The 24,595-nt window shown below is 38.4% G+C and overlaps 1 protein-coding gene across 4 annotated transcripts in view; it reads left to right on the forward strand.

Annotated features, from left to right (window-relative positions):
* The window catches only part of MAP3K7CL (MAP3K7 C-terminal like), a 44,081-nt gene that overhangs the window by 13,366 nt on the left and 6,120 nt on the right, over nucleotides 1-24,595 (forward strand). For all 4 annotated transcript variants that reach the window (XM_082460642.1, XM_082460643.1, XM_082460644.1 and 1 more), the window contains 2 exons: nucleotides 6,654-6,715; nucleotides 17,432-17,547. In XM_082460642.1, coding sequence (XP_082316768.1) covers nucleotides 6,654-6,715; nucleotides 17,432-17,547 — 178 coding nt within the window. The remainder of the gene's footprint in view (nucleotides 1-6,653; nucleotides 6,716-17,431; nucleotides 17,548-24,595) is intronic.

The following is a 24,595-nucleotide window of genomic DNA, read 5'->3' on the forward strand; positions in this document are numbered from 1 at the left end:
CCAGTGGTCCTGGGAGATCATGGAGGAAAGTTAGTTCTGATATGTTTCCATAGAGTAGGAAAGAAGAAAGGGAGAGGTAAATTTTATTTAGTGGTGTCTGACAAATAATTATACTTCCAACGAGTTCATCTTGAAGCAGATGTTTCTGGGTGAGGGAGTATGCTTTTAAGCTAAATAAGTCAAAATATTCTTACAAAAGGATAAATCAATAAGATTCACAAAATGATAGCTACAATAATAGTGACTAGATGACTGTTTCAAAGAAACATAAAATCTGTCTTTAAACTGAATCAGGTCTCTCCATGCAGAGAAAATCATTCAGTCTATTTGATGTATGATCTTGTTTGCCTGATTGTTTTAGCTGCTGGTTATGGTAACATGGTGATTTTTATTAATTATAAACAATTGACAATCTGCTAGGTATCATACGAAAGCTCTACCTTTATCCATATCCATATCTATAGTTTTAATTTTATGGTCCCTGAAAATTCAATGTGTATTAGATTCGCATCTCTAATGTTTAACAAGCAGAAAGTAAAGTTTAAAAAAGCTTTTGATGTGTTTCAAAATGATATTATGCTCTAACAAGAACCAAGGTATCCAGAAAGTTTAAAATAGTTTTTTGATATATTGGTAATGTGATTTGCAAACTTATGTCACTTATTTTATTTCTAAAAATAAAATGTGAATCTTGATTTAGATTTAAAGGGAAAGTACTCAAAGACCTTTCATGTGTAAGTTAAAAAAATTTTTTTAAATAATATTTTAGATAGAAAGTGCCTTGATAAGGAAGTAAAAGAGAAACGCTTTTAAAATTCAGACTTAAATGAAGAGAGCTGAAGTTATGGCCACACCAGGGAAATCTCCCCTTAACTTGGCCTGGGGAGAACTCAGTAATTAGAGTCAGTGATCTTGACCCTACCTGTTCTCTTTGGATTATTCGGATGATGAAGATACCCTTAACCCCCATCATTAAACACATACTCACATATGCGCATGCGGGCACACACACACACACACACACACACACACACACACACACACACACGTCCCTTGCCTCCCCATTACCACTTTGATTGAGTTTATGGTGAAAAGGAATTTAAACTCGATTATATTAAGCATTCATTATTACTACTGATTATTTCCTAGGTGCCAGGCTTTAGGCGAAATGGTTGACATATGCATTCCTTTACTAATAAGTTTCTGAGACGGGGAATATGACGTCCATTTTGCAGAGGAGAAAACTGAGTCTCAAAGAGATTATGTTGATTGTCCACATTCACCAATTAAAAATTGGTCAACCCAGAGATTCAAAGGCAGTTTTATCCATCCTACCAAATGGCACCAACCTGCTGTGTCCTTAGTGGTTAGGAGCCTTCACAGGCAAACAGTCACCAGGAAAGGTTTTTCATGAGCCTCTGCAGTGCAGCCACTGCCCCAACTCACTTGCCTCTTAAGTGTCAGTTTGCCCCTGGTGCCCTGAAGGACAGTCTCCAGGAGACCAGCACTCAGGGGTTGTCCTGGAGGCAGGACCATAATGTGTCACAGTGCAAACATTCTGGGGCTCTTCAAAAATTATTAAGAATTTCAAGACGGTGTACCCGGATCGTTAAACCAAGCGCGGGCCCACCTCGGAGAAGAGCTCCTGCGACTGCGCAGGTGCATTCCCACGAAGCCGGCTTCGACTGCCGGAAGTGTAGACGGGTTGAACGGATTCTGGGCCAGCTGCCTCTCCAAGTTCCTGGTTGGGGAGTGGAGTGAGGTTTGGGGATGTTCTCTGAGCGTGACTTCTCCCTCTCCTGAGGTCTTCTTCTCTGTGTGGAAACCGACACTCATTCTACCAAGGATTTGGAGTTTCCCAGCGTAGACCCAGTTGTACAATATTTAGGATGGAGGGCACAGTGGGAGGGGGAGAGAGTTGACTCCAAAGTCCAGTCAAGATGTTGTCTAGAGCAGTTGTTCTCAAATGTTGGTTCTCAGACCTGGTCTGGTTCTGATGAAGTTTTCCTCTCTGATGTAAAACAAAAGAAATAAGGACAGCACAGTGAGGTTGTGTGTGTGTGTTTGTCTATAAAGCTAAATTTATCCATTATGATGGATACACTTGCATTCTAAGATTATATTTGTCTTATAATTTTGGTGTTAAAATGTTCTCTGTCATAAAGAGATGTTAAAGATACATGGTCGTTGTTTTGGAATCTTCACTAGCTGAATAAAAATTTGGACAGTCTAAGGGCATGATTCCCAATATTTTGGGGAAAATTTTACTGGCTCATGAAATACAAATGCATGGGAACCCATGAAGCCGAAGGTGAAGAAGCACAGGGCAGCATGAAAAGAGCCCTGGGCGGGGAGACACCCTTTAGTCTTACGAGACTCTTCCTTTCGTGGGGCCCTTGTCCTCAGCTCTGCTCTGAGAGTCTGGGACCAGATGACCACCAGTTCCTTCCAGCTGTAGCATTATCTGAGAGCTCTGGCTGAATAATTACTAAATAACAGTGAGGATTTGGATTACAGACCCAATGGGCCTCCCTTATCTGATTCATGGAGAAGCACAGGGCAGACAATTTAAGGAAATCTGAAACAGAATAACCACCAAAGCAACCCAACAGCTGCTAAATAGACACTGAGACAAGCCCATCATAAAATGTACTATGGTATGTCATAATGGTTGGGATACCAATCAGAAAGTTCTATATTAAGTACCATTGACTTAGTCACATTGTGTTTGCAAAACAAGCAGTGAACATCTGCTTATTAAAAAAAAAAAAATTCCTCTTTCATTCTTTCCTTTATCTTTCGTCCTTTAACAAATTCCTGAGGATACATTTTTCTTGGTCCATCAAGCCCACAGTGCCATTTTGGAAAGGAAGCCTATGAATTATTTTCTTAATGCATTAAAAAATGTGGTAAAGTGATTGGCCAGTTTGGCATAGAACCTCAGTCCCTGCCTTGAATGTAATAGACATTTAATAAATATTTGATTGATAAATAAATTTTAACAAAAAAGTACTTGCATTCTGATTTTTATCACATTATGAACATATCTAGCAACTACTCTCCTTTTTTCAAAAAAGCCAGATTTTTCAAGGGGGTGTCTTGCATAGCTACTGTACAATTTACTTTGTGCTTCTGGAATTGTCAAAACAAACTTAACTGCTCTTAGGAACTCCGATCTGATATCACTGTCAAAATGTTTTACAACGATTTGGCCAAATGTTTGTGGAACAGCTGTGCTACTAGTCTGCCTGAGTCATTTTCCTTCTTTCTTTTTGGCCCAATCCTGTGATTCATCATTCTGCTTTTAGAATATTTGCCTATTTTTAAAACCAGTCAAAGAAGGCAGCCACTGTTTAAAAGTAAACACACCACACATCAACTTGGAGCAGCTTTGTAAGCAGCTTTGCAAGCACTGAAATTTCTGGCTGGCAGGGATGCCAGCTAAACCAGATGGCATCAAGCAGTGAAATACAGGACTGGCTTTCAAACTCAGTCATCTCCTTACATCTGTCTTTGGTTTTCTTGTTTCCAATGCCATTTCCTGCTTGGATTAAATCAACTTTAACAAAACTCTTGCTTTTATTTTGTCTTTCTAAAATATTTATTATATGTTTATTTCTATGTCAATCAATTAGACTTTTTTTTTTTTCCCAACTCGAGGAATCTAATCTTAAGCCTTTACTTATCTGCAAAATTATCAGCTTGGTCCCATATATATGCCTTTACATGGTGTGACTATCAATAATGACAGATTTTTATAATGGGCTTTATTAATTCTGGGTCATACCAGATATTTGCTATTTACTATAGTAATGCAAATGAATATCTGTTTTCCTTTTTTTTAATAATTAAGCAGGAAGGAGCGTGACTTCACAGAGAAGAAGGTGGATTAAGTCCCAGGAAGCCTTGAGTTCCATTCCTGGCTATCTTAGAATTCTAGAATGTACTATCTTTTCTGTACTTTGTAGAAGTGGTTTCTCCTTCTAACAAGTGGCTGCTCATCTGTGACTATTAAGGTTGGGGTGCCAAAGTATAATATGTTCCCATTTACCCGTACCAAGTTGTTCCAGCCTTGAACTCACATGAGCGGAAATAATCATGATGTTTGGGTTATTGATATTTTATTGAAGTAAATTGAAATACACCTTAGACCAAAGTCCATTTTATATACAAACTATAGGTTTTATATAAAGGCTATCTCCAAAGGGTCAGTAGAAACAAATGATTATTTCTGTCTTTTTAAAAAAAAATTTCTGTTTTTTTGTCCAATTCTTTGCAAATGATGGGGTGGATTGAAAAAGCCACAGTATTTGGCAGAAGTTGTCACCTCCGAGTAGAAGAAAGCATTCCAAGGGCCAAGGGATTGACTCTCCTTGTTTCCTTGTGAGATGGCACTCCAGCCTGCAGCGAGAGTCTTGGGAAGATTTCCCTGTTTCTACTTGCTCTCTGCAGCTACATAGCGTCGGTGAACCTGGGGGCATCCATTGTCTGGCAGGTACAGGAACAAATGGATTCACAGCTGGTGCCCCATTGCCATTGTCTGAAGCCACTCAAGTGGGAGTATTATTACACTACTCGACTAAAATATAGCAGAGGCCCTTAAGGTGTTTGGAAGAGGTCAATACTGTCCTTGTTTGAATGATATTTCTGGTGATTATCTTCGGTGCCTTCAAAGAAACGTAATCTCTTAGAAGCCAGGAGCTCCTCATGTGCTGTGTTTTGTTCCGGATAATACTGTCAGTGAGTAGGGAGAAGATGCTTGCTTCTGCGTTGTGTATGGCCCGTATTACTTCTTCTGGTTCAAAGAGAACTTCAACAGTTTTTATACATAAATTTGTTTATGGTAGTGAGAACATAAAAAGCATGATCTTTCTTTCTTATAATTTAAAATAGATTTGGTATTGAAATTATTCGTGTAGCCTGTATTTCATTGTATTCTCGTAGTCATACCTGTGGTAGATGTTGTCAACAAGGAGAGGATTGGAAATCTATGGCCAGTGGACCCACAGAGCCAGATACAGAGGTTCTGCTGACAAGAGGGCTGTCCTCTAGTACCAGAGCTAGGTCAACAGTATGTTCTTTTTTTTTTTTTTTTTTTTTAAACTTCTAAGGACAGTCTTCATTAGTGCTAAAATTACTTAGTTAAACCCCAACTTGAACTGCTATACTTCTATCTTTATCTGTAGAAAATAATGGAATAAACACCAATAGCTACTCACTGCTCTAGATCCCATAACTCTTTAAACTTCCTAGTGAGGGTCAAAATGCTCTACTTCAAGATCATTTTATTCTTGAGAAGCACTTTATTCTGACTGTATGCACAGCTTTTCTTCCTTTTCTTTTTCTTTCATTGCAGCATTATTTATTATTACAAAAAATTGGAACTCAATATTCACCAATAGGAAAAGGACAAATACATTCAAATAATAAATGAATGAGTGAATACTGTATATCAGTTAAATGAACAAACTAAAACTGTTTATTTAGTTCAATCTCAAACACATAATGTTCATCAAAAAAAAAAAGAACAAATTTTAGAAGGATATCTACAATGTGATTCAATTTATAGTTTAAAATCATCCATGCATAGTAATACTATATTACCTATATTGTTTGTGGGTGTATACATACATAATAAAAATATAAATACATACATATGCATGATAACCTCTAAAATCAGGATAGTGGTTACTTCTGAATATGAAGGGGTAGAAAGGGAATAGAGTTGTCTCCACTCACCTTATTTCTTAAGCTAGGTTCTTACCTTTTCTTACCATATGAATTCAATTGGCATGAATTCCATTAGAAATTCTGCAGTAGAAAAACTCTCCTCCTTGCCAAATAATTGAATGGTACAATTCTCATCATCTTTTTAGTCTAAGGAGGTCAGCCTTATGGCTATGGCAAGGATAGCAGAAGTATGTTCTTGAAGAGATTTGGATAAACTCCTCTCAGGTTTCCTCTGATGCTTCTGTGAACCACCTCTTTTGATCCAGCTACACCTGCCTATTGCCAGTCAGCCAGATGAAGGCAGCTGAGGACAGAGTTGCGGGCTCTCCCGCATCAGGACAGTATATGGGCCTTGGGTTGGGATTGCTGCCTGGTACGTTGGGAAGAAACACCCTGATCGGGTTACTGCCTGTCACCCACTGTAACCCAGAGGAAGCTCTGGTCAACTGCCTGTCAGTGGTGGTTTGTGGTAAGAGCCGAGGGAAAACCCATCAAAGCTTGCCACCCTTGGAGTCTTTCAGAGCAGAACTAACACTTTTTTCCACTAACACATTCTTCTGTCCCAGTGAGGTTGTTCTGGTCACCTCATTATTACCTTGTTAAATAAAGCACTTTCCTGCATATCATATTTTTTGGTTTTGGCTAACGTAGGAGTCTTGAAAGATAAGCAGTACTTCTTAATTGGAGAACTACTAGACTGAACATTTGAGGATTCTGATACTTGTTTGCAAAATTTTGGTCAAACCAACTACGCCTTCTGTGCTTCTGTTTGTACCAAAAAATGAGCAAAATTGCCTTCTGCATTCTTTCTGTCCCTAACTGATGTATACTGACGGTGCAAGTCCAAAGATGGTAACAGCAAGAAAACTCTCCTGAGAGAAAGGGCTCTAATAGTGAAGAATCATTTTATTTTCATGTTTTAGATGATACACCTCCTGAAGATGCCATTCCTCTGGTCGTTCCAGAATTAGACCAGCAGCTACAGGTAAGGATTTTTCTGCAGTTTTTCCTCTTTCCTCCGTAGTTTCACAAAATACATTGAGTGGAAAAGTCACTGTATTTTGCCTAATTGAGAAAGACTGACCTGGAGACAGAGTGGGGGACATTTCACGTCATCAAGGTTTGCATTTCTAGGGTTTCAAGGTCATGAAGCCCTCAGGTAATGCCCCTGTCTGTTTATGTGGCTATAGCACGAGAATAGCAAGAACTTAGGGGACTTCCCTGGTGGCACAGTGGTTAAGAATCCGTCTGCCAATGCAGGGGACACGGGTTTGAGCCCTGGTCTGGGAAGATCCCACATGCTGCAGAGCAACCAAGCCCGTGTGCCACAACTACTGAGCCTGCGCTCTAGAGCCCGCGAGCCACAACTACTGAGCCTACGTGCCACAACTACGGAAGCCCGCACGCCTAGAGCCCATGCTCCTCAACAAGAGACACCACCACAATGAGAAGCCTGCACACTGCAATGAAGAGTAGCCCCCGCTCGCCACAACTAGAGAGAAAAGCCCTCGTGCAGCAACGAAGACCCAATGCAGCCAAAATTAAATTAATTAATTAATTAATTAAAAAAAAAGAACTTAGGGTGTAAGCTCCTACTTTTAAGGAGTTTTGGAGCCTGGGGACCGGGCTGGTCCCTGCTCTCCTTGGCTGTGGATGTTTCTGGGCTATTACAGTTTTGGCCCATTTTGGATTAGTGATTTAGTGATAAACTACAAGGGACACTTGTTATGTGTGGCGAGACTTCAGAATAATCTTCCTTTCTCTACTCCACGCTCACCCTCTCCCCAGTTCTCTGACAATTTGTAATAGAATGTAATTATTTTAAGTTAAGCCTTCTGAATACTGTCTGGTTTGACCTATGAGAAAAATATTTTGTGTGTGTAGTCTATGGATGACCTATCAAAGATATCTCATTTTAATACACCAGAATTATTTGAAAGAAGCTAATTTATGACACTTTAATTTTCTTTAGGTGATATATGGTGATTCCAGAAAAGAAGGCTTTAGGAAGAGGCTCTGCCTAAAATACCTGGATATTGGCATTGGGTCAAATATTCGCCTGAGTACTTCACTTTGCTGTCACATTTAGACCAGTCTAATAGGGGTCTTGAATCCTGTGCACAGATATTTGCTTAGTCACCACTTTTTTCTGTAAATACTGGTTCTGAAAGCCTTTAGGAGGGGTCTGCCACCTCCAGTTCCCAACTGATGTTTCCTCTTGTCTTACACTTGGTAGCATTTCCCATTTGTGGGTGCGCTTGGTGTCCTGAAGTCATTTGAGTTTGGGACCCCTGGACCAGAACAGCCCTTGACAGAGGTGGGAAGAACCAAGAATGAGCCCTTACGCAACCCAAGATAGAGTCCTTTTTTTTTTTGGCTCCAGTTCTTGTCTCTGTGCCCAGTGCACTGAATTAAAACCTGGAAGCGACTAGGTTGGGTCTGAAGAGCTGGTGCACCACTGCTTGGGTGGTCCCCTGAAAATCTATCCAACACAACTCAGGTGTGACCAGACCTCTTGGAGGAGCTCTTATCTCATCTCTGCACAGTCCTGGGCATCGTCACAGCCCTCAGACAGAAAGCCTGCCAGCAGAGCAATATCAGTAATGTAGAGATTATGGAAGACTGTTCAGGAGGTTATACTAATGACCTTGCAGCTGCCAAAAGACAGCTCTGTTCTCCTCTAAAATTTCCTCTGCAGCTATAAGCCATCGTATCTCCTTCCTCTCCCGTCCCCCATGCAGGGTCTTCAACCCAGCTCTCTGGTTCCTGCTGTCTAACCATATCCCCCAATCTCTCTCCTTCTCACCATGGAGGGCAACTCAGCTGTTCCTCTGCTTTTCCGCCTGGCGTGCTTATGCGACGTACAACCTTCCTTGCTTGGGTTCTGTCCTCACTGATGGACTGTGTGTGCTGCTCATGGTGTAGTTGGGATTGCAAAATAATAACTATATTTTCTTCCCAGTCAGTTTTTCTCCTTTATTTTACTGTCACCGCAAGGCTATTTTATTATCTTAGGAGTCAGCTGAAAATAAGGAGTTAATGCGTTTTGAAAATAGAAGAGGGAAAGCATGTTTAGATTCACATTCCCCCACCACTATTATGGATCATTAATTCTACTTTCTTGTGCTGACAGTTTTCTTCCTTTGGGAACATTAATGGTCTTCCCTGGCTCGTGGATCATTCTTCCCAGGATTCATAGCACCCCTGGCAATTATCCAGATAATTTTTCTGTTAAAGCATCGCAAGATCCCTTTGAATTTCATAGCTTTAATTCCATTTGACATCTATTAGAAATTAAGTCTACTTAATTATTTTAATCTAATGAGACTATTTCATCTTCATTGATCCTTAATGAATTAGTCAGTTGAGAAGCTGATTTCAGACTCAGGGGTTATGATACCCCCAACTCCCCCACCCTAAAATATGGTATTGCTTTGCCTCTTCATGAACAGAGAGGACATTCCCAGCACTACAACTAAAAGCATTTAAGTAAGGGCTTGGTTTTTGGCTGAACGATATGATTGAGTTTGTTATAAACATTTACCAGTGGTCAAGCCATTTGGTTAGGGTTGCCTCTGTCTAGGGCTGTTGTCAGTTACGTTTATTCTACACTCCAGGGTGTGAGTAACTAAAATATAAGATGGAAGGGATTGGGAGGGGAAAGATATCACAGAAAGCTACATCTAAAAGCAGACTCTTGTTTCCATGCTTAGCGTAAGCATATAAATTTAAGACATTCTGCAGCAGGAAGTCTCTATTGAAAGCAATGAACATGCTTTATGTATGAAAGGAACAATCCATTCCACGGAGCAGGCTGTCTTTACAGTCAGTCTGGTGTGCTTTTATCACATAATAATGGCTCTTGGCATTTAACCAACCATCATAATCCTCTACAGAAAAATAAAAGTTAGGTTACAAAGGCATATGAAGTGCCTTGTGGTTGTCACTATTTGCTTGAAGATGAACTGACTCTTACTTATCTCTGCTAGAGCCTTATAAATGTGCCCAGTGAAAAATAATTGATGCCAGCTGATTATTGCCAGCCTTACTCTCTGAATACCCTCAGATTTAAATCTTACCCATGCATATTGAGTACCGCTAGGCAAGGGGGGTTTCCACACAAATGACCTCATTTGATCCCTGCAACAATTGTGTAAGCTAACTATTATGTCTCCACTTTAGGGATGAGAAATATGAGGTCAAATTTTGGTCTACATAAATTTGCTAATTCAGACTAGATCTCTGATTCTGAATCTAGGTAGCCTTCATCTCTTTACAGCTTTGGTGGAACCTATGGCCTGCTTAAATTATGTTGATAGGTGGAGAGTTTTTGGTTTCTGGCTTGCGCAGTTGCCATAATGTGGTTATAGAACAACCTAGTAAAATCTATTCTGGCTTTCTGATATCCATTACATGTTCTTTCATAGTTTATAAAATGCAGCTATAAAGTATCTGTTTGGTAGATACGCTATCACCAATTTGACCCCCAAGATTTTTCGGTTGCTTTGCCAAGAATGTGGACATGTTTAAGCATGTAATTCGTGGGGCATCTATTTTCACAGAAGCCAAAAAAAGCCTTGGGCAAGAATAGCAGTGACACGCATTTTTCTCAATGTCTCTATTAATGCAAAATGTTGGGCAAGAGACCTTGGGGTAAGGTAGGTGTTAAAATGAACATCTCTTTATAGGCCTCAGCCCAGGGGCAGGTGGTAGGTTGGTTCTATTTTGTGCGGATTCCTTTCCTGGAATTTGGTTTCTAAATTCTTCATGTCCATTAGGGGCAATGTTTGGGTAGAGCTAGTTTAGACCATACAGTCAAAAGAAAGGAGGTACAATTCTATGTCCATTTGTAAGAATGAATGAAAAATCACTACTCTTCTTTAGGCCTCAGTTTCCTTCTATTTGAAGAGGAGGTAATGATTGACCTCTCTCCCTTTTCTGAAGGATGGCACAGTCCTTTAATAGTCCCAAGGTCTGGGTCAGAACCAAATTTGTCTTAAAATTTAACCACATTGTTATGTTTTGGAGATTGTGGTTTGACCTATAGATGATCCAAAGCTAAGCTTTGTTGCCCCGGAAAGAAGAATATGTTTTATTTGTAATCAGGTGGAGGACATGCTGATGACTAGATTGTAATAAACTTGGTAGTGGGAGTGACAGTGACCGGGGCATAGGCACGGGCGTTAGGCTGGCATGAATTTGGACCTCAGCTCCACACCTACTAGTTTTGTGATTTGGGGCATGTTATTTACTTTCTGTAAACCTCACTTTTCTGACCTGCAGATTGGACATAATATCTCACATCGTTGTGTGAATTAAACGTGATAATGGATAGATTGAGCAAGGTGCTTGGCAAAATAATTGCTCAATTAATGTTAATTTCCTTCCCTAGTGAAATTGTTTATTGAATGAAATATTTAAGCACTACTAGTATCTTTATATGTGTAAAATGAAATGAGAGAAGCATCTCTTTGGATTTCTGAGTTAGGAACAGAGATGCTGATGCCCTCTTCTTTAAGCTAAGGTACTTGGAAAACAATATGACTATTTTTTCAAACCAAATTGAGCAATAGCTTCAATCCCACCTAAAGTCCTCCCATCTAATCTGAGAAGGCAGTAACAGGTGTCTCTGTGGTACACATTGAATTACTTTTTTCTCAGACAGAGTTTGGTAAGTCCAGAAACTGATGTCACCTCCACAAATAAACAATTTCGTAGCTTTGGTTGTGTACTATAGTATCTTGTTGTCCTAGCAGTCACTCCATAAACTTCTTTTAGGTCTTGCATCAGTGTATCACTTGCTATCTGGGAAACAAAAATGGTAGAAAATGGAGGAGTCTTAGCATTCTAGGATTCTACTGCACTAGTCTTGAACATCCAGAGAAAACACTGAAAAAATGTCTGCCATTTTCTCTCTCACGCACATGTTGAAAAGTATCTTACAGTCGTTTTTTTGGCTGCTGGGACCACACTGAAAACATATATAGATAACTTGGAGCTTAATTTGATCCCTTTAAATTTTTTTTTTTTTTTTTTTGAGAAGCCCAGTTCATTAGGATACGCATTGTTAGAAGCGTTTGGGACACTCGAGTTCTTGCTCCCTTTAATATTGCCTACATCGATAGAAATGACTTAAATATCCTTCATTCCAATCTTATATAATGTATAAGATGTGTAGTATAATTATTACTAGTGCTGACTTTGACCATAATGTAGATACTATAGAAATGTCAATTCTTAAAATATTTAAAAAATATTTACAGTTCTTGATAACAGAGTTTTCAAATATTGCAATTAGTCCTGTCTGTGTTTTTCCATTTAGTTTTAACAAATTATGCTTGTTAATTTGGGGACACTAAAATGCAACATAAATTTAAGCCAGACACCCCCATTCTGCCCCCAAAATAAAGATAACACTGAAAATCAAGGAATACATACAAATACAGTCTGCTCAGCAACTGTAGAATATTTAGCTTCCTAAATATATCTTCTGTGTGGGAAGCTGGGAGAGGAAAATTAAATTCTTACATTTTTGAAGTGGATGGGGCCAGTAGTATTTGAAGAAGCCAAGTAGAAAACGGAAACGCTTAAGCTGGCTTTGCCTCTTGCGGAGAGATGCTTGGCTGGGTCTTTTCCCACGGGGCTCCTTCCAGAGGACAGAGTCCATTTCGGGAGGAGCTTTGCTATAAACCGATGGATGGGATGGTGTGGCTCAAGCCGGCATTCTTGGAACAGGAGCCTGTGGTTTCTCTCTTACTTCATCTTGTTAAATTGGTCCAGATGACTGGGGTGGATACCAGAGATAGTAGCGGCTCTCTCACACTGCCATGTAATTTAAAGCCCTTGCAAGCTCCATCCTCAGGCAGTAGCAGGATGAGGGGGGATAGAGGAAAAGGGGTGTGGAGGAAGTGCCTCCTCCTGGGCTCTGACCTCATCCAAACCCCAATCTGTGTCTTGGGAAAATGTGTTTCAAAGTTGCCTTGAGACACTGTTAAGGGAAGGTTTTAATTTAACCTTCTTAGAACTGGCTGGGTTGTGAGTAGACCAGATGCCATGGCATTGAGTGGACCAGAAAAGTTGTTTCTGTGACCCTACAGAGTTTGTCCCCTAGTGCCTGAAGAATACTTTTACCTTTTCATTTTCACATGAAATATCTTTGGCTTCGTTTTCTTTGAAACTCAATATTTCATTCTTTAAGCAAGAGCGTGTGATAAATGCATCCAAACCATGGGAGGATGTAGGGTAATTGTGGAAAAAATAACAAGGAAACTTTCTCTTCCTGAAGAGAAAAGAAATTCACTATCAACATGGAGTTTATTTATTGCTTGCCCATTCCCAGCACAGGATTATAAGTATGAAAATCTCTTGGATGAAATAGTCAAAATCAAGCAATGAGAACTGAAATAAAAAGTTTTATAGGTAAACAAGGATTTACTGTACAGCACAGGGAAATATATTCAATATCTTGTAATAACCTATAATGGAAAAGAATCTGAAAAAGAATATGTGTGTGTGTATATATATATATATATATATATATATATATATATATATATATATACACACACAACCAATCCACTTTGCTGTACATATCTGAAACTAATAAAATATTGTAGATCAACTATACTTAAAAAATTTTTTTTAAAACTGTGTTAATTTTTATTCCAAGGTGTTAATAGTTGTTTTCATCTGGGTTATCACAGGCATTCTTTTATGTTATTTTTTGGGTTTTTTTTTAATGTGAACACATGTTAAATAGTATCTTAAATCCATGTACAGTTGATTAATTCATGGGTGCCAGTGTTTTAAATGTCACATGATGTAAGCCTACTAGTAGCTCCAATTTTAAATTGGAAACCTGATTCTTGTGCTTGAATTTTAGGAATCTATTTCCTCGGGTAAACACTTTATTCAGTGAACCCTGTTGGTCATATATTTTCTCCTGTTTTCAGGGCTTATAAGAAGGTAAGAGAGAGTCACTCTCAGTGAGGACCTTATGATACAACACACACACACACACAAACCCACATTATATCATGAAACAATGAGAGTGTGCTATGTCATGCAGGACAATACATTTCATTACTCTGTAGTTCTACTTTTTATATCAGGTAAATTCCTGTTGGGATGAGAACAGTATGTGTTTAAAAAATTCTTTGATGAGTTTCCTGAACTGGAGTAAACATCCAATGATGTCAAATGGCTTTCTAGGAACAGTGGGTCCTGCTGACCAGAGGGCACTTTGATTTGTCCAGCAACGTTTGGGTTTAGTGGTACATGGCTTTGAATTATAAAGGGGTGAGAAAATTTAAGTTCCCTGGGGAGAAATTTGGGAAGGAGAGAAAGGTAGGGTGTGAATGAAGTGAGTCTCAGATAGGGAATCCTGGTAGCAATGCTTAGAAGATGGGCTGGGGGCAGCAGAAGGATCTAATGATACTTTTTTTTGCATTAAACTTTTTTTTTATCGTGGTAAAAACACATAACACAAATGTTATCTTCTTAATTTTAAGTGTACAGTTCAGTAGTGGTAAGTATATTCGTATTGTTTTTTCTTTTTTTTTTTTTTTAATTTTTTTATTTTTATTTATTTATTTATGGCTGTGTTGGGTCTTCGTTTCTGTGCGAGGGCTTTCTCTAGTTGCGGCATGCGGGGGCCACTCTTCATCGCGGTGCGCGGGCCTCTCACTATCGCGGCCTCTCTTGTTGCAAAGCACAGGCTCAGACGCGCAAGCTCAGTAATTGTGGTTCATGGGCCTAGTTGCTCCACGGCATGTGGGATCTTCCCAGACCAGGGCTCGAACCCGTGTCCCCTGCATTGGCAGGCAGATTCTCAACCACTGCGCCACCAGGGAAGCCCTGTTTTTTCTTTTATTCGTACTGTTGTGCAACCAATCTCCAGAACTTTTTCATATTGCAAAACTGAAACTCTATACCCATTAAATAATAATTCCTCATTTACTCACCTCCCCTCCACCCCCAGCCCCTGGCAACTAATGAGATAATTTTACAGTGTTGTGGTGTGTTGTGCAATATAACTTCCCTTCTTGCTTAAAAAATAATTAATTGTGTTCTTTAATGCTTTCATACGAATTGGAAGAACATATAGTTCTTCCAATGTAACTGCTGAGTTACATGTCAGGCTGGGTATAGACAGAGCTTTTAGGAGCCGGAAACTGAAGTGACACCTGGCATCTTTTTACTCCCTGAAACACTGAACACTAAGTATTTTTGGCTTTTTTAAAAATTGGCACTACTTCTTAATTGTGGGCAATCTTGAAAATATTGTGACGTATAGCATGATCTTCCTGCTGAGAACATATGAGGATACTGAATATATCCTGAAATACTCCATATTCTAATGTCCCCTTAGCATGATCATGTTACCTGTACATAAAAACATCTTCAAATTTCCCACAATTAAATAGTGCCAATAAAAAAAGAAGTCATGAAAACATTTCCCCCTTAGTAAAAAGCATTGCGGGTTGGCAAGCCAAGGGGGAAAAGAGGACTCTCTCTTCTTAAGAAAATTATTATCTGTAATTTTCAGTTTTTCTTTTAAATTATAGCAGCAAAGGGCATTTCTCCCTTTCCATGGCTGCTCTCATCTGTATCCTCTTAGGCATGCAAACACAGACTCCTAAAATCTTCTGGCTGTCACATAGGTAACTATGCTGAATTCGTGGTTCAGGTACCTCCATGTGGCAAGTTATGGGCTGAGCTGAGTGTAGTTTATGAGTGTTCAAAAGGACAGGAAATAGGATGCATTGAGTCTTGGGGCTTACCAGTATGTAAATCCTTTAACAGGGCACAGATGATTTAATAGCAGCTTAGTGAGGGTGCCCAGAGTAAATTGCTTTCATTCCCCTTACTGTTATACCTGGTCATTTGCCAGTGTAACAGGTGAAAATTGATGAGGGGGTGGTGATTTCTAGGATTGGAGGAGCCAGGAGTTCGGAATGCCTTTGGCAATGGCTTTATATCCTGGGGTGAGTTGTACTGTAATACTCCTGGGCACTACTTTTTAATTTATTTCACTATAGAAAGAGATAATGGCTCTAACAGGCTGAGTTTATGCTGTGAATCTGTTCATGGGACAGTAGGGAAAGATGCTACATAATATAATTATTAGATGAATTTCCATGGATTAGAACACAACAGATGTTCCACATAAAGGTTAATTTCATCCAAGTCTATTTCAAATTTTATTTCCTTTAGAAGATCTCTACTCAGAGGCTTCATGATAAATAGGAAGGGTCATCTTATTTATCAATCAGATTTTATAGAATTTTGTAGAACTTTCTAGAATTTCTTTTGCATCCTGGATGAGGTCACTAAATATGACACCCAAAGAAATCTGTGTCCTTGAAGAATATATTGTGAGAGGAGCAAGTAGTAAGAAATTCATTAGTTCTCATTTACTAATATAAAATTAGTGAGACTATGACCTAATCAGACACATAGTTTACATATAAAGACTATTGTGAAGAGAGGATTAGACAGAAGAACTATTTAACAATTAAGTCATATTTCTCAGATATTATATAACATTTTTCTATAAATAATTGAAAAAGGTGATTAAAAAGCTCTTTAAAAGACTATTAGCTAGTATTTCTCCAAGTAATGCTTTTAATAATATGCCACTAATTAGAACTAAGGATTACAAACTCAGGGAAAGCTAGTTCTTTAAAAATAATTTCTGGAAAGAAGATTTTCAACATGTTTCGGTTAGAAAGTCTTGCATGCTGGCCTTTGTTTCCCTCATGGATGGGAGAGAAGCAAAGACAGGAAGCCTTGTTCTCTTTGGCCACACACTTTATAAGCACCGTTTTATTTGGGGTTTGGTCTTTCATATGCTTTGCTAATTCTTGCAAGGATTATTTCCAGGCCAGCATCATTTTTTCAGTTTGGATTCCTTTCTTTTTTCTTTTTTTTTTTAAATAATTTTTAGTGGAGTATAGTTGATTTACAATGTTGTGTTAGTTTCAGGTGTCCAGCAAAGTGAATCAGTTATACATATACAAATATATCCACGCTTTTTTGGATTCTTTTCTCATATAGGTCATTACAGAGTATTGAGTAGAGCTCCCTGTGCTATACAGTAGGTCCTTATTAGTTATCTATTTTATATATAGTAGTGTGTATATCTCAATCCCAATCTCCCAATTTACCCACCCCCCGATTCTCCCCTCGTAACCATAAGTTTGTTTTCTATATCTGTGACTATTTTTGTTTTATAAATAAGTTCGTTGGCTTCCTTTCTTGTAGGGCTCCTCCACTCTACAAGATGTGATAGAGCTACAGGAACAGAAAACAAGGGGGGATTGAAACAGACAACTGAACTGTTTCCCCATCACTAATTCTCTAAAGCAGAGTTTAAGATTTCTGGGGAGAAGTGCAGAATTATTAGGGAACTTATTTTTCCTCCAGCGCATGCCAGGTAACTGACCTGTAATGGGTCTCATGGCTCTGGCTTGGGCCTGAGAATGCCCCGGAATAACACTGGAAGATGCATTTGGGGAGGATCAGACCGCTTCTCTATTTGCAGTCAAGTAGAATCAGCTGAACTCTGTCCAACGTGGATGGACAGTGCTATTCTCATGCAAAAACTCTCCTTCTAAAGAACATCAGTAGAGCAGGATGGTTGGTAATTTATTCTGCTACAAGGAAATGGACTGATTTCTTCTTCTTGTTGTTTGTGAAGCCTCTGCCGCCTTGTCACGACTCCATGGAATCCATGCAGGTGTTCAAACAGCACTGCCAGATAGCAGAAGAATACCGTGAGGTCAAAAAGGAAATCGCCCTGCTTGAGGAAAGAAAGTAAGTACTGTCCCCCTGCGCACCCTCAGCCCTGAATACTGACTGCTGGTCATGGACCAGGGGTCATGGACTGGGAACGGCAGGGGAGGAAAAGGCTGAGCATGGGAGCAAGAGGGAGGGAGACATACCGGGAGGAGAACTGACATTCTGTGGTTCAGAGGTTACATGCATGTCATGTTTGATTCTAGAAATGATCCAAATGCAACTGCGCTAGATGAAATGCTTTACAGTAGTGCGAGGAACCACAGGAGTGCTTCCTACTCAAATTTAATTTTTTAATAAGCATTCTTTAGTTCGGGAAATTAAAGATACCAAAATACCACCTCGAGGCACATTATGTTCCATGTGAATGTGCCCAAAGGCCCCAGAGCACTTTGTCTTGGGGTGAATTTTAATTAATGCTTGAATGGTGGAGTACCCACATCAAGTAAAGAAGCCACTGTGATGGCTCTTTGGAATAATGTAAATGGATTAGTTGCCTAACTACATTTTATAGCCCAATAGTCCAGTAAGTTTTTATCTTGATAGCTTCTATTACCATTACAGTTCTGCTATAGGGAATTAGGCAGTTCTATTAATTAAAGCACTATCACTTTACTTACTCATAACTTTATGCTTCAGAATTCTCCTCCTTTTGATTGCACTAAATTCTGCTGATGTCCACCCAGTGATCCCCATTCTTTCATACTTTCAAAGCATCATAGCACTGGCCGGTTTGTACTTACACATTTATTAGGGAGATCTTTTGATGAATATTTGCATCTCCTGCTAAGTGGTAAGTGTCATAAAAGGGAGGATAGTCAGGTGTCTCTCACCATCATATTTATGAAGCCTAGCACAGTGCATGGCATGTAGATACTGAATAAATTTTTGTTGAATGAGTGACACATAATCCAAACATACTGAGTCTGTAAGTTTCTGCTTCTTCCCTTCTTCTTACTGGAGTGATACATGGTATCACTCCATATTTATATCAATATTTGTACTTTGTATTTATATTTATATAAAACTGAATTTTTAAATGAATATAAATGAAATGTATTTTGTTTTGAGAGATTTAGGAAATTCGTGGGACCCTTTGGAGACTCCCCAGAATGGTGGTTGCACAGTATAATATGGTAGGGAGCAGCATGGGTTTTAGGGTCAGACTTCTACATTCACTGTAAGACCACAGTTAGCATGTTATTTTCTTACTTCCTTGCTTCAAACATAAAGTCTTACCTGGACTTTTGGTTATAGGGCATTGAATGATGCTTACAAGGAGATCAGAAATACGTTTTCTTCGTATGTCTGAGACTTTCTTTTTGGTCTAAGAGTTTTCATAAATTGATCGGAATGCTTAGATTGTCCATTTACACACAATATGAACCCTAAAAACAGTTTCATAAAGGAACAGAGGAAGTTTACTAATAATGTGACCAGTGATTAAGTTAAAGGAGGACTCGTATAATAGTAGCCTATAAAGGTATCTTCCAGCGGGTGTATGTGTGTGTGTGTGTGTGTCTGTGTGAGAACTGTGGTGTTATGATAGGAAAAAAAGCCCCAGGTAATTATGTATTTATTTGTAAACACTTTAGACTGGAAGTACAGTATTATTTAAATTAACCCCACGTGTAGCTTTTTTGGGTGGGGGCAATGCAAGACTTACCCACTAAATTATATATTTTGTAAGTCTATATTTTTGTATATTGCATTAAAAAATACAATAGGATAACAATATGAGAGTGATTCATCTGCTCTTTTATTGAAACATATTCCTGCTGTTTCTGCAAAACTAATCTTACTTCCTCCCTAAACCTCTTTGAACTTTGGAGTTTTCTTGAAACCATGATGTTGTCTTTTTTTTTTTCTTTTCTTCCTAATAATTGACTAGATGTGAGACAAAGACCAAATTCTTTGATTTTTTTTTTCCTTTCTTTTTTATAAAGTCTCTCAAGTTCCTTTTCTTCATTCCCACTTCTGCCATTTGGGATCAGGACTTGTTACTTCAAATCTTGATCAATGTAATATTATAACTGCTTTCCCTGCCTATGGTTTCCTATTGCTAGAGAAGGGCACCCAGCACTTGGCCTGGATTGAAAGATCTACCTCGGGCCTTAGTACCTCTGCAGAATGTTCTAGCTCATCCTTCGTCTTCAGCTACGTTGACCTATTCACTTTTCCCACCTCGGTGCCCTTGCTCACACCAGGCTCTCAGTATAGAGTCTCCCTTCTTCCTCTTCACCTGTCCAAATGCTATCCTTGAAAAGAGCTTAGACTGTATCCCTAGTCCAACCATCCCACAGTGATCAGTGCTTTTCCTGGGTGAAGGAAAATTCACTGGAATGATTCTTTGGGCACTTTTTGTGGGCTAGTGTTATCAATAGTTACCCACTGAAGTTTCTGTCCTTTCTGACTATGTGTAGTTCCCTGCAGACCTGGATACCCTTTAACATCTCTTTGGATCCTAGTCACTGAATAGGGAGCTGCACGTAGGGTAAAATACGAATAGGGGTGATTTACAGTAGCTGATGATAGGAAACTGTTATATTCTCCATGTACGCATTTTTTAAATTTGTAATTTGTGTGGTCTGTATTTAAAATATGGAGTCAATATCAGCAATAAAGAATTGCTAAGATAAATTGTTAAAATTCAAAGTAGGGTTATATTTTATATCTATAAATAAATGAACTTGGTCCTCCAAGGGTTATGGGTGATCCGTGTTTTCATTAACACTTTACTGAAGCAGAAATTCATTTTACAACAGGTATTTTCCTGAACAGTCTTTGTGTTCAAGCAAGATAAATTGGGCCAAATGGATTTGACCCAAGTAAATTCACCCTCCATTTTTTTGATGATTTGGATGAGAATTTCTTCCCCATCATTTAATAAAGTGTGGCTGATTATTTTGCTTCCAGTGATTGGCTAGCATACGCTGGACACACAGAGAGTCACTAAATCAGGTATTTTAAAAGAGAGTTTTTGAATATTGGAGCCATGTGGGCACAGGTTAAGCTGAACTTCTCTCTCATCTCCAGAGGGGGTCTCCCTGGACCTAGTTTGGGAGACTTCGCAGAGGAGAGAGGAGAACAGTTGACTATAACTATTGTTTTAAATCATGTCTGTTGGGTGGATAAAGAGAGTCAAACATTTTCTGGGATTACAAATGCAGCATGGGATGAATTTAATTTAAAGAATAGCTTCTGGCTTATTGACCAGTGATATACAAAAAGCTTGTTCTTACTTTCATTGGAAATTTTTCACTTCTCAATTGAAAAAAATGACAATTTTATTGAAAGCTTTAAAAATTTACCAAGAATTCTGACATCTTTACAGAGCTCCTACTATCAATTTTGCCTATTTTTTCTAGGCCTTTTGGATGTGAATAGGTATTTTTATATAATTGCTTATATAGTAACATAAAATGTATACATACTTTTTTCAATAAATATTATAAGCATTTTTATAGAACACATATAGGTTTTGTGTATGTAATGGAAATGCATGGAAGTGAGGTACAGATATTTTATGGCATTTGATATTTATCACTGAATTGTTTGGCAGTTTTAAAAATATATGGTTAAACTATAATTAGTTCTACAAATAGATTTACAATTAGTAAAACTTGCTTTGTGTTTTATCTTGTTCAGAGGAGAGACCACTTTTCTGCTCTATATATGAAAGATTGTGCGAGGTGCTCTGGTGTTTAAAAGATTGACTTAGACTGTCAGAAAAAGATAAAATCTTAGAAAAGTCAGGTTGAAAAATGTTATATAACTTAAAAGAAATAATTCAGTGGCTTAAAAAATAATTCAGTGGTTTTCAGTAGACTCACAGAGCTGTGAAACCACCATCACGATTTTAGAACATTTTCATCGCCCCAGAAACAAACCTTGTACCCCTGAGTGGTCACTCCCCATTCCGTCTCGCCGGCCACTGGCAACCACTAGTCTACTTTCTGTCTCTATGTATTTGCCTATTCTGGATATTTGAGGTAAATGGAATCATGCAGTATGTGGTCTTTTGTGACTGGCTTCTTTCACTTAGCATAATATTTTCCAGGTTCATCCTTGCTGGGGCACGCATCAGTGCAGGCAGACCTCAGAGGTACTGCAGGTTCCGTTCCAGACCACTACAATAAAGAGAGTATTACAACAGAGAGTCAAACAAATTTTTTGGTTTCCCAGTGAATACAAAAGTTATGTTTACACTATACTGTAATCTATTAAGTGTGCAATAGCATTATGTCTAAAAAAAAAATGCATACTTTAATTAAAAAACACTTTATTGCTAATCATCATTTGAGCCTTCAGCGAATCATGGTCTTTTTCCAATAATAACATCAAAGATCACTGATCACAGATCACCATTACAAATATAATAATAATGAAGAAGTTTGAAATATTGCAAGAATCACCAAAATGTGACACAGAGACATGAGATGAGCAAATGCTGTTGGAAAAATGGTGCCAATAGACTTGCTCGATGCAGGGTTGCCAAAAACCTTCAATTTGTAAAAAAACACAATATCTGCACAGCACAATAAAGCAAAGCGCAATAAAATGAGGTATGACTGTACTTCATTCCTTTTTATTGTCAAATAATGTTCCGTTATATGGTTATACCACATTTTATTTATCCATTTGTCAGTTGATGGACATTTGGGTTGTCTGTACTTTTGGCTATTATGAATAATGCTGCTACAAACATTTATGTATAAGTGTTTGTGTGGATGTATCTTTTCAATTCACTTGGGTGTGTACCTAAGAGTAGAATCACTGAGTCATATGATAACCCAGTGTGTAACCTTCTGAGGAACTGCCAGACTGCTCCTAAAGTGGCTGCACCGTTTTATATTCCCGTCAGAAATGTATGAAGTTTCCAATTTCTCCACATTTTGCCAACACCTATTATGTCTTTTGATTACAGCTATGCTAGTGGGTGTACAATGATGTTTCTTTGTGGTTTTCATTTACACTTCCCTGATAGCTAAAAATGTTGAACACCTTTTCATGTGCTTTTTGGCATTTCTATGACTTCTTAGAGAAATGTCCATTCAGATTCTTTGCCCATTTTTAAATTATTTGTCTTTTTATTATTGGGTTTAAAAATGTTATATATAATTTTAGTTGCAAAACATTAGAAAAGTGTTTTCATATGGGAGTACCACAATCAGTATAAGACCTGTATTTTCATGGCTTTTTTAAGATACATAAAATGATGATTGAGGGAGCAACATCTCATTGAGGGGAACATATCAGGATGGGGGAAAAGGGAGCGTAAGTAATTTGTAAAGGCATAGTCTAGAAATAGCCCTATTCTGATTTGTTTTTAGTCATGGTATTTACTTTATCCTGAAATTTCCAACAACAAGAGGTTTTTATGATTAATCAGAAACATTTATTTCTTTATGGGCATTCCTGAAGGCAGAGGCTTTTAAACTGTGTTCTAGGGAACTTCTCAGAGATTAGGGATGGTGAGGGTGATGGAGGGCGGGGTACTGTACAAGGGCCAAACAGGGGAAGTTCAATTTTATGTGTTTTATTTGCTTCACTTCAGGGTACAATTTTCTTTGCAAAACGATACCACAGTTAGAAAACATTGAAAACCAAACTTCGCTTTTTTATTCCAGGCACATTTTTCTTAAATATTTACACAGACCTCAGAAAGCAGGTTTCCACGGTCATAAAGAAACAGTAAATGGAGGTATTTCTCCACAAATGTTTGCAGGGTATGTAGTAATGTGTGGGAAAGTTCTATCCTCTTTCCTAAGATGTCTAATATGGATAAGATGCCTTTTGTATAATTTATAGGTTTTGAGTTCATTTTCCAACAGTGGAGATACACTCCCCGAGACTAACTAGGCTATGGAGAATTGAGAACAGGGCTTGGTTTGCAATAGGATTTCAACAAATACTTGTCAAGTGAATGAGTAGAAGGACCAAAGAACTGTCTTGACTCTTCGCTCAGAGGCAGAGGTGTGGACAAGGGGATTCTTTTTTTTTTTTTTTTAACATCTTTATTGGAGTATAATTGCTTTACAATGGTGTGTTAGTTTCTGCTTTATAACAAAGTGAATCAGCTATACATATGCATATATCCCCATATCTCTACCCTCTTGCATCTCCCTCCCACCCTCCCTATCCCACCCCTCTAGGTGGTCACAAAGCTCCGAGCTGATCTCCCTGTGCTATGCGGCTGCTTCCCACTAGCTATCTATTTTACGTTTGGTAGTGTATATATGTCCATGCCGCTCTCTCACTTCGTCCCAGCTTACCCTTCCCCCTCCCTATGTGGACAAGGGGATTCTTTTGTTTCAGGATTTAGTTTTATGTGAAATCCCAATATACCAGATTTCATTAGACTGTGAGATTACACTTTCCATTTATGCCCCAATCATAATGATTTGGGCCTTTTATACCTAATTACAGGCAGTCCAGTCTTTTAACTGGAATCTCATTCTCAGGTATCTCTCCACCTAATCCTCTCTGCCTGGAACCACATTAAAAGGGACAGAATATTTACCTCTCTTCAGTGAGAGTGCCTTTAACTTTGTCTCCCTTGTTAAGGAAAGAAACTCCAATCTTAGGGGAGCAGAATGAGGAAATGTTTTTCCCTCAGCCAGTTTCCCCAGTCGTTAGCATGTTACATTACCATGGTACATTTGTTGAAACTGACATTGATATATTACTATTAACAAACTCTAGATTTTACTTGGAATTCATCTAATTTTTCCATTAATGTATTCTGTTGTTTTTTTTGTAGACTCCAGTCTTCTATTGAAATATATCATCTGTTCTTCTATTTCCTGAATATATTAATCATAGTTATTTAAAAGTCTATGTCTAAAAGAAAGACAAATACTGATGATATCACTTATATGTGAAATTTAAAAAATACAACAAACTAGAGAATATAACAAAAAAGAAGCAGACTAGCAGAGAATAAACTAGTGGTTACTAGTGAGGAGTGGGAAAGGGGAGGGGCAGTGTAGAGGTAGGCACATAAAACTACAAACTATTAGGTATAAAATAAGCTACAAGGATATATTGTACAACACAGGGAATA

Source organism: Balaenoptera physalus (assembly GCF_965194825.1).
Source record: "Balaenoptera physalus genome assembly, chromosome: 4".
In the NCBI taxonomy this organism is placed as follows: domain Eukaryota; kingdom Metazoa; phylum Chordata; class Mammalia; order Artiodactyla; family Balaenopteridae; genus Balaenoptera; species Balaenoptera physalus.